General features: G+C 59.1%; 1 protein-coding gene across 1 annotated transcript in view; it reads left to right on the forward strand.

Annotated features, from left to right (window-relative positions):
* The window catches only part of CAND2 (cullin associated and neddylation dissociated 2 (putative)), a 30,004-nt gene extending 19,445 nt beyond the window's left edge, over nt 1-10,559 (forward strand). The window contains exons 11-15 of the mRNA XM_004613229.2: nt 2,555-2,650; nt 5,087-5,256; nt 7,037-7,201; nt 7,965-8,072; nt 9,776-10,559. Of these exons, the coding sequence (XP_004613286.2) occupies nt 2,555-2,650; nt 5,087-5,256; nt 7,037-7,201; nt 7,965-8,072; nt 9,776-10,000 (764 nt within the window). The 3' untranslated portion in view covers nt 10,001-10,559. The remainder of the gene's footprint in view (nt 1-2,554; nt 2,651-5,086; nt 5,257-7,036; nt 7,202-7,964; nt 8,073-9,775) is intronic.
* Nucleotides 10,560-10,711: the final 152 nt, after the last annotated feature.

Here is a 10,711-nt window from a genome sequence, read left to right on the forward strand (position 1 = left end):
GGCGCAGGGAGGGCTGAGTCACGGGGTCAGGGAAGTTAAGGCAGAAACGGTTTCCTCCGCCTCCCGTGGGGCCATCTGAGCCGACGCGGGGGTTCGAGTCTTGCTGTGTGCCTGCAACGAGCCAGCTTCGCCCCCACGCCGCCTCCAGAGTGCCGGGATGGCCGGGCACCACCGGGTGTTCCCGACAGAGGTTAAGGGAAGCGCTTCCCGGCTGGAGAGATACGACAGGGGTTAACGTGCTGACCTTGAACGCTGCCAACCCCGTGTCAATCCCCAGCACCACCGGGGGTGACCCCTGAGTGGAGAACCAGGAGTAAACCCTGAGCACTGCAGGGTGTGGCCAAGAAATGAGAGGGGGGAGAGAGAGAGAGGGAAGAAGAGAGAGAGGGAAGGAGGGAAAGAGAGAGAGAGAGACAGGAAGAGGGAGAGAGAGGGAGAGAGAAGGAGAGAGAGGGGGAGAGAGAGAGGGAGAGAGAGGGAGAGAGAGAGAGAGAGAAGGAGAGAGGGAGAGAAAGAGGGAGAGAGAGAGGGAGAGGGAGAGAGAGAGGGAGAGGGAGAGAGAGAGGGAGAGGGAGAGGGAATGAGAGAGGGAGGGAGGGAAAGAGGGGGTAGAGAGGAAGAGAGAAGGAGAAAGAAGGGAGAAACAGAGAGGGGGGGCTGGAGCGATAGCACAGCGGGGAGGGCGTTTGCCTTGCACGCGGCCGACCCGGGTTCAAATCCCAGCATCCCATATGGTTCCCTGAGCACCGCCAGGGGTGATTCCTTAGTGCAGAGCCAGGAGTGACCCCTGTGCATCACCAGGTGTGACCCAAAAACCAAAAAAAAAAAAAAAAAATACAGAGAGACAGAGACAGAGACAGACAGAGAGACAGAGAACACTCCAGGGCCTCTCGGGGTGTGGCCCTAAACAAGCCTCACCCACCATTTCCTTCGGAGCTAGTTAAGATGGAAAAAGAAAGGGAAAACCGTGACTCCAAAGGCAGAAACTCCTTTTCAGTCTCTCCTTACACCAAACTGTAAACTTTCTGCACCACGAAGTCATAGTCTGGGAGATGGGAATGATCTCAACTTCCTGCTTGGTGCTGGGGGTGGCGTGAGAGAGGAGCCTTTTAGTTTTCCTTCCAGTTTTATTGCAATAGAATTAACATGTAACAGTGCATTCGTTAGAACCAGGCATAAGGATCTGGTACACGTCCTACTGCCATTCCCACACCCAGTCTGACGGACACCCATCACCTCTCGAGGTTACCGTGTTTTCGGGGAACTTCTAGATCGACTGAGAGTAAAGTTGTCTGGGCACCACACCTGGCCATTGCTGGATCACGCTTCTCGTGGTGGGGGCGAGGAGGTTTGGGCCACAGCCACCAGTGCTCAATGCAGTGATACCCAAAATATTGCCGAGACCCGTTTTAAGAAGCATTTTCTTAGTGCTAGGAGTGGAATGGCTCAAGGACTTAGCTGCGGTCCTTATTCCACCTTGGCACACTCGTATGAGTGGCGTACGGCAGCGTCCAGTTCCATTCTGCTGCCATCGAGCTGTGGTTTCCCAGCACCCTTGATTGACTAGATTTTCTTCTCCACTGAGTGTTCTTGGATCCTTTGTTGTTATCCTTCGGGGGAACCACATATGAAGTGCCTTGGGCCCACCGGGTGCCGGAGACCCAGCCCTCAAACACGCAAGACACCTGCCCCTATCTCTCGGGCCACGTCTGCCTGCCCCTCCTTGCTCGTTTGTCACCTATGATTTGACCCTATACGCGAATTTCTGGCCTCTTGATTCTGCTCCATTGATCCACGTGTTAGAGGTTTTTAATATAGGGTCTTTTGGGGGGTGGGGGGCACACCCAACTGTACTCAGGGTCCAGTTTTGAGTCAGTGTTCAGGGAGCACTGTTGGTGGACCCCCAGGGTCACTCCGTCTAAGTGTGCCAGGGATCAAACCTGAGTCAGCCCCGCCCACTGTGCTATCTTCCTGGCCCTTGGAAATCTAGCTTGAAACCAAGCTGTGTCGCCTCTAGCTTTGCTCTTATTTCCTAAGGATTGCTGACTCCTGAGGGTCTTCTGTGGTCCCACACAGATTTTAGGGCTGGACCTCCTGCTTCTGGGAGTGTGACTAGTTTGGAGAGATCTGAGAACTTGGTTTCCCCAGAATGGGGGATGTGTTTCCCTCTTTCTTCAGCTTCTTTCCCCCGGAAGCAAGCCTGAGCACCATGAAGGGCGCCCTCTGCTGCTAAGTTCGGGGAATGCTCTGCATTTCACGGGCCGGCCTTCTTGCACAGAGTGGCCTGCGAGCTGGACTGGGGAGGGCGCAGGATCGGCCACAGGACGTTGGATCTGCTGGGAAGCACTGGGACGTGCACGCCATCTTTCTGGGCCTCTCTCCCAGCCGTCATTTCGATTAATTCCGTGTATAATAATCGTTGCTTTTCATTATTGATTAGTAGCCGGGGATCTGAACTGGGGCGGGTGCAGTTCTGTCTCCCACAGAGCCAGAGGAGGCCTTGGGGGTGTCCCTGCCTGGCCCCAGGCTCCCCTGATGCCCTCCTGTCCTGCAGGCCACCCACACACCCGGAGCACGGTCATCACGGCGGTCAAATTCCTCATCTCAGACCAGCCCCAGCCCATCGACCCCCTCCTCAAGAGTCTCATTGGTGAGCCCCCCCAACCGCCCCGGCCCAACCCCCCAGAAGCCCCCCAGGGCTGGGCATGCCAGCCTGACCCTCCCTTCTGCACTTCATCTGCAGGTGGGGAGGGGGTTCCCTAGCAACCCCTCCCCGCATCTCGTGTTCCCCGTGTAACAGGAAGACAGCACTGGCACGGGGTCCAAATTCTGCACTCAGGGGCTGGAGTGATAGCACCGTGGTAGGGCGTTTGCCTTGCACGAGGCCGACCCGGGTTCGATTCCCAGCATCCCATAGGGTCCCCCCGAGCACCGCCAGGAGTCATTCCTGAGTGCAGAGCCAGGAGGAACCCCTGTGCATTGCCAGGTGTGACCCAAAAAGAAAAAAAAAAAATTCTGGGCCCAGACTGTCCCCCCAGGGCACTGGTCAGGCAGCCCCTGGAGTGGTCCCTGCCCTGGGGTGGGAACTCTGGTTCCGGTTCACTCAGGGACCATGACCGGCCCCTTTGCCCGAAAGACTCTTTTTTGACTTAGTGTTGGGGTCCCTGTAGGTGGCCCCTCTCATCCCCCTGCCTCGGGCCTCAGCAGCGTCTCTGCCAGGGGTGGCTGCTGAGTCCTGGCCCCTTCCAGAGGATTCTTTCCTCCGAGTGCTGTGAGGGGCCACGGAGGTGGCTCAGTGGGAAGCACGTGCCACAGGTGTTCATCCCGGCAGGGCAAAGGGGAAAACGCTCCCTCCTTCCCCGCGTAGTCATGCGTTTGTTCCTCTCATTATGTAACTCAGGGACACCTGTTTGATTCAGTGGTTTCTAACGATAATTACTTTGGGTTGTTTTGTTGGTTTGGTTTGGGGCCACACCCAGAGATACTCAGGGCTTACTCCTGGCTCTGTGCTCAGGATTCACTCCCCACCGAGCCTGGGATGGCCATGTGCCAGGCAAGTGCTCTATACATACTAAGGCTCCAGTCCCAATTTGGATTATTTTAATTTAATTTTTTATGATCTCCTCGTGGGGCTGGAGCGGTAGCACAGCGGGTAGGGCATTTGCCTTGCACACGGCTGACCCGGGTTCAATTCCTTCGTCCCTCTCGGAGAGCCTGGCAAGCTACCGAGAGTATCCCGCCCGCACGGCAGAGCCTGGCAAGCTACCAATGGCGTATTCGTTATGCCAAAAACAGTAACAAGTCTCACAATGGAGACATTACTGGTGCCCACTCGAGCAAATTGATGAGCAACAGGATGACAGTGACAATGACAGTGACAATAATCTCTCCGTGCTTAGGAGGCCCGTTAGTCATTCTTGGCCAGCCCGACCCATGGTCAGTGAGGGCCTGAGGATGTGCTGTAGTGGCCCTGTGGTGCTGGGGGTCCCCTGGGGGCCCCACCCGTGCTGGGGGTCCTTGGGGCCTTGTTCGATCCTGCTCAGGGGCTGCTGCAGGCTGAGGCTCGGGGTCCAGGCCGGGCTGGGTGTTGAGCCCAGGCCTCCAGCCCTCCGACCGACCTGCTCAGCGCTGAGAGAGCTTTCTCTAGAAGTCACCCAGGCCAGTCGTTCTTCAAATGGGTGATTACAGTGCTCCTTTGAAATACAGTATAAGGTTGTTTGTTTTCCTTTTGATTTGTTTTGCTGACTGGCAGTGCCAGGGATCGAACCCGGGCCCTCACCTGTGCAAAGCAATTGCTTTACATAACGCCAAACTACAACCTTGACCAGTTTAGGGTTTTCTTGGTGTGTGGGGCGGGGGCACCCAACTTAAGATTTTATTTATTTGGGACTGGAGCAATAGTACAGTGGGTAGGGCGCTGGCCTTGCATGAGGCTGACCTGGGTTCGATCCCCAGAACCCCACGTGGTCCTGAGCCCCCTAGGATGGGGGATCATAACAAAAATTTTCATTTATTTATTGTGCCCTTATTTTATTATTCATTTATTTTTGACCTTTTGGGTCACACCCAGAAATGCTCAGGAGTTATTCCTGGCTCTGCGTGCAGGGGTCACTCCCGGGGGAACCATATGGGATAGCAGGATGGTCAGCCGCGTGCAAGGCGATCGCCCTTCCCGCGGTACCTTTGCTGGGGCCCCGTCTTCCTCACTCTCTATACTAACAGTGACCCAAAGTCTAACACCTCCAAAACGCAGGCAGCTGCTCCCTGTCACTTTCTGTGCCCTTGTGCGTGGCGAGCGCCTGATGACAGCATCCGTTCATGACCTGCTAGCCCCGGGAACAGCCCTCCAGTGGGCAGGTGATTGTTTGGGCGCTGGTGTCACCCCCATTTCACAGATGCAGACACTGAGGCTGCCCAAAGCCCCACAGTCAGGGAGCGGCACGCTGGGGCTGGAAGCCAGGCAGGCCCCTTGGACCTGCAAGGCCTGGTGCATCCGGCACAGGCTCAGGCATCTGGCCAGCCGTGCGACCCCAAGGCTGGTGCGGGCCCTCTGCGGTTCCTCAGACCCCCCCACCCTCCGCTGCAGGCGAGTTCCTGGAGAGCCTGCAGGACCCCGACCTGAACGTGCGCCGGGCGGCCCTGGCGCTCCTCAACTCGGCCGTGCACAACAAGCCCGCGCTCGTCCGCGACCTGCTGGGCCGCGTCCTGCCGCGCCTCTACCAGGAAACCAGGATCCGCAGGGACCTCATCCGCGAGGTGCGGGGGCGGGCACAGCCGGGGCGGTGGGGGGGGGGCAGCCGGGGGCAGCCTGAGCCGCTCTGAGCCTCAGCGCAGAGCGCGGGAGAGCTCCGCATCCACGCGCTCCGCATCCACGCGCGCGCTCGGCCCGGCGAGCGGCCCCGCGCGTGCTCAGATGCTCTGGGCAGTGCGGGGAGGCGGGCGCGGGTCTCGGGTGGGGTCTCCCGCCGCCGCCCCCCGCCCCGGCCCAGAGACACGCACTTCGCGGAGTTTGGAACGTTGGAACTTCTGTTTTTGTTTTCGGGCCACCCCCGGCGATGCTCAGGGCTTACTCCTTGGTTGTGCGCTCAGGTGTCACTCCTGGCCGGTCCTCAGGGGACCCCGGGGAATGCCGGGGATTGAACCCGGATCAGCCACAAGCAAGGCAAGGCGGATACCCTCCCCGCTGTCCTGTCGTGCCTGAGTTTGGAACTTCTTTCCAGGCTGCTGGTGGACATCAGGGCTTGACATCAGCCAAGTCTTTGTACAGTGCAATAAGCAGACCGGAACTAGCCGGGTTAGGAAACTCCTGAGCACTGCCTGGTGCTCCGAGTAACCCCCCTCAACCCTCCATCACTGCTGGGCCCCAGCATCTACCCATCAGGCTCAGCACCGCTGGGCTAAGTATCACCAGGTCTGGCCCTCCAAAGAAGAGAGGGGGCCTTTGAGCTGGGCATTGAGAGGTGAGCGGAAGCTTACTTTTGTGGGGATTCAGTTTTTTTTTTTTTTTGGTTTGCTTTGGAGCCACACCCAGCAGTTTTCCTGGATCAGAACTGGGGAACCTGGGCCCGGAGCGATAGCACAGCGGGGAGGGCGTTTGCCTTGCACACGGCCGACCCAGGTTCGATTCCCAGTATCCCACAGTCCCCCAAGCACCTCCAGGAGTAATTCCTGAGTGCAGGGCCAGGAGTAAGCCCTGAGCAATGACGGGTGTGACCCAAAAAGAACAACAACAAAAAAAGAACTGGGGGACTGAATGATGTCAGGGATCAGCAGGAGGTGCTCAGAGGACCGTACTGGGTGCTGGGAGTGGAACCGGGTGGGCTGTGTGCGAAGCAAGCACCCTCCTTCCTGTACAGTCGCTCTGGCCCTGAGGTCTGGCTTTCTTTTTTTTTTTTTTGCTTTTTTTGGGTCACACCCAGCTATGCTCAGGGGTTACTCCTGGCTCTGCACTCAGGAATTACTCCTGGCGGTGCTTGGGGGACCACATGGGATACTGGGAATCGAACCTGGGTCGGCCGCGTGCAAGGCAAATGCCCTACCCGCTGTGCTATCGCTCCGGCCCCGAGGTCTGGCTTTTTATTTTTTACTTTTTTGGGTCACACCCGGTGATGCTCTGCACTCAGGAATTACTCCTGGCGGTGCTTGGGGGACCACATGGGATACTGGGGGTTGAACCCCGGTCGCCTCCCCGCCGTGCTATTGCCCCAGCCCCAGATCTGGGTTTTCAGTTCTGGCTTAGCCCCTTAGAAGCTGTGTGTCCTTGGGCAGGCGACTGGCCCTCTGGACCTTCCTCCCCTCAGCTGTCCAGTGGGGTCCGTAGTCAGGCGTCTCCCTAGGGCTGCAGGATGTCACCGTCACTGCATGCCAGTCAGCGGTGCCAAGTGGCAGCGAGGCCGCTGCGGGCTGAGCGAAGTGCCAAGACTTGGATGTAGAGACACGCTCGGGGGACAAGACTCAGTTCCCGGGTCAGAGACGGGGGTGCAGGAGCAGGAGGGAGGGGTGCCCCCCCCGCCCCGATGCTCGGGTCTCCCCCCAGGTGGAGATGGGCCCCTTCAAGCACACGGTGGACGACGGGCTGGACGTGCGGAAGGCGGCCTTCGAGTGCATGTACTCGCTGCTGGACGGCTGCCTGGGCCAGCTGGACATGTGCGAGTTCCTGAACCACGTGGAGGACGGCCTGAAGGACCACTACGACATCCGGGTACGACGAGCCGCGCGTGGCCTGACCGTGCGCGGGGGGTGTCCGGCAGCCTCTGGGGAGGCGAGTTGGCAGCGCCCGGGAGGGGCCTGGAACGCAGACGCGCCCTCATACCACGGGCCCTGCACACGCTCGAGTTTGAGCTTCCAGAGGCTTCTCCACAGCATTCACCCCAACTTCTGGGGAGGTCTGTGGCAAGCGGGCTGGTTCCGGGGTGCAGCAGAGCGCAGGTGGGGGGGCTGCTCTCGTGCCAAGTGCTGCTGGGGCCTCCCCTTTGCTGGGTTGTGGGGGGCAGAGCAGGGGTGGGGGGGAGGGCAAGCCACAAGATCCCTCCCAGCAGCACGGGGGAACCTGACCAGGTCCATGAGGTGTCCCGCTCCTGCAAATGGAGCCCGGCCTGCAGATTTAACTGAATCTGGTTTTTCTTTTCATTTTAATTTTTTGTTGATTTTAACCAGGTGCCAATGTTTAAAAATAGGGAGATTTTCATAAAAATCGGGGTTTCTTTTGCAAACAGCCCGCCCACCTTGCCAGTGGGCTGGAGGCGAGCAGCTGCCGTGGGGCGTGTGGGCCCATCTGGCCCGTCCCTGCTGCCTCGCCCGCCCCCGGGCCCCCCAGGAGCAGGGAACTGGATTTGATGGCCAGGAAGACACTGGGCTGCATACAGGAAAGACGGGGGCAGGAGTTGGCGGGGCTGGGCGCCAGGCCTGGGCTGGGGGCTCTGCCCCTCCCCCGGGCCACCTCCTCTTGGTCCCCTCCCCGGCAGATGCTGACCTTCATCATGCTCGCACGACTGGCAACCCTGTGTCCCGTGCCCGTCCTGCAGCGGGTGGACCGGCTCATCGAACCACTCAGGGCCACCTGCACTGCCAAGGTAAGGCTCGTGCCCAGTCCTCACAGGGGCACGGAAGACCGATGCCCTCCCTCATCAGGGGTCCGAAGGCTGCAGCGCCGGGAGCTAGCCTGGCTGCCTGCCCTTAACCATCACCCCCGAGAGCCCCGTGAGGCAGCTGGGATCAGCTCTGCCTGGTGGACACAGCCCGTGCAGCTGACAGGACTCAGGGCCCGCGGCCTCCTGGAGTATCTGCCACCAATCCCGGGACACCTGAGGGACCCACTTGAGTAAGACTAGTTGGGCTTTTGGAAGGTGAAGAATTAGCCAAAAGGAGGCAGAATTTTCTCAACTGAATTTAACGAGAACAGGGAGGGCAAAGGCTCTTGCCTCGATGTGGTAAATGGCCACTCAGCTGACCTCGTTCCAGCACCAGTAGGCGTGGCCTCGAGAGAAAACAAAGTTATTTTGGGGTTTGGGGCCATACCCAGCAGTGCTCAGGGGTCACTCCTGAGGTGCCTGAGGGACCCTATGGAGAGCTGGAGAGCAAACCTGGCCCAGCCGAGTGCTCGGCGAACACCCTACCTGCTGTACGACTGTACTGTCTCCAGCCACAGATATTAGAAAAACGTTTTGGGGGGCCGGAGTGATAGCACAGCGGGTAGGGCGTTTGCCTTGCACGCGGCCGACCCGGGTTCGATCCCCGGCATCCCATATGGTCCCCCAAGCACCGCCAGGAGTAATTCCTGAGTGCAAAGCCAGGAGTAACCCCTGAGCATCGCTGGGTGTGACCCAAAAAGAAAAAGAAAAAAAAAACACACACACGTTTTGGTGGGGAGGGGTTCGCACATGGAAGTGCTGGGTACTGCTCCCAGCTCTGTGCTCAGGGACCACGCTGCCTGGGCCTTATTCCTGGCTCTGCAAGCGCCCTCCCCACTAAACTATTTCTCTGGGTCAGAACAACGGTCTTGTTTTGTGGCCAGACGCAGTGCTGGGATGGAGCCCGGGGCCCTGCATGAGAAGCTCCAGCCCAGAGCATCTTCCTCGCCCCACATCTTTTTTTTTTTTTTTTTGGTCTTTTGGGTCACACCCAGCGATGCTCAGGGGTTACTCCTGGCTCTGCACTCAGGAATTACTCCTGGCGGTGCTCAGGGGACCCTATGGGATGCTGGGAATCGAACCCGGGTCGGCTGGGTGCAAGGCAAACGCCCTCCCCGCTGTGCTATCGCTCCAGCCCCTAGCCCCAGATCTTTTAAAGTAGCAAAGCTGTCACCAGAAAATTTTGTGAAAATTTCATTTAGGGTCTTGGGGGGAGGAGGGTGGGTTGATTCCCCGCCCACAACCATAAAACCAGTCCTATTTACTGAGTACTGTTACTTGCAGCTGTCACCTTTCTTATGGCCAGTCCTCAGTTCCCCAAGTCCCCGGGGCTTCAGAGAAGGGGCCCCCAGCCCTGGGCAGGGCAGTTAAACCTGACTCATCAGGACAGGCTGAGGTCTAGGTCAAGTTCTTGGCTGAGGCTGCCTGCAGGGACGGGAAACCGCCGGTGACGCCCCTCAGCTAAATCCTCCTTACCACTGGCCCCGGAGGCCTCCCACCGGGCCAACACCGGAGCACTGTCAAAGGGGCTGTGAGGACTCAGAGGCCGCTCTGGGGAGGGGGCTCAGTCTGCAGGCAGGGCGTTCAGGGGGTTTCAGCGGGGCCAGTTCCGGGCTCCACCCAGGCGGCTGCTGTTCCCCCCTCAGGTCAAGGCGGGCTCCGTGCGGCAGGAGTTCGAGAAGCAGGACGAGCTGAAGCGCTCGGCGCTGCGGGCCGCGGCCGCGCTGCTCACCATCCCCGAAGTGGGGAAGAGCCCCGTCATGGTCGACTTCTCCTCCCAAATCCGCTCCAACCCCGAACTGGCCGCGCTCTTCGAGAGCATCCAGGACTCTGCGTCAGCACCCGGCGCGGACGCCATGGAGCTCAGCTAGCTCTCCCCTCGCCCGGCTGAGCCCTGACACCGGCCAGGGGACCCCAGGCCTGGGGCCCACCTGCCCTCACAGGTGCCATCTCTCCCGGAGCCCAGCCACGAGCCTCTTGGAGGCTGCCGGCAGCTGGGTCCTGTCACTCAGGCCAATTAAAGTAAAAGGTGGTTTTCTAGACCGTTCCCGAAGCCGGATGCTGCTTCACACGACTGGTCAGTCTCTGCCTGCAAAGGCAACAGCCGGCACTTCGACTGGGCATCTGGACACTCCAACGCCGGAAACTCACGTTTCAGAACCCAGGACGCTGTTCTGAGGAGTCAAGTGCGCAGCTGGGGGGGAGGGGCTAGAGGGCAGGGAATTGGACCCGATGACCTTGACTTCCAGAACCTTTAGGCAGCAATGGGGGGGGGAGCAGCGACCCACCATTTCTAGTGCGCAGTGCCAGGCCAGGTGACACCCTCCAAGGTCTCTTGGCACAAGTCACCCCTCCCTCTGCAGACCACAACCAGAGTTAAAGCAATGGAAAGGAATTGTGAACCTGGGGCCAGAGCAAGAGGACAGCAGGGCGGGCATTGGCCCTGCATATGTCTGACCTGGGTTCGATCCCTGGCATCCCATAGGGCCTGCAGCACCGCCAGGAGTCACTCATGAGTGCAAAGCCAAGTGTGACCCAAAAAGAAAAAAAAAAAAAAAAAAAAAAAACGAACTTGACAATAT

Source organism: Sorex araneus, chromosome 4, assembly GCF_027595985.1.
Source record: "Sorex araneus isolate mSorAra2 chromosome 4, mSorAra2.pri, whole genome shotgun sequence".
NCBI lineage: Eukaryota > Metazoa > Chordata > Mammalia > Eulipotyphla > Soricidae > Sorex > Sorex araneus.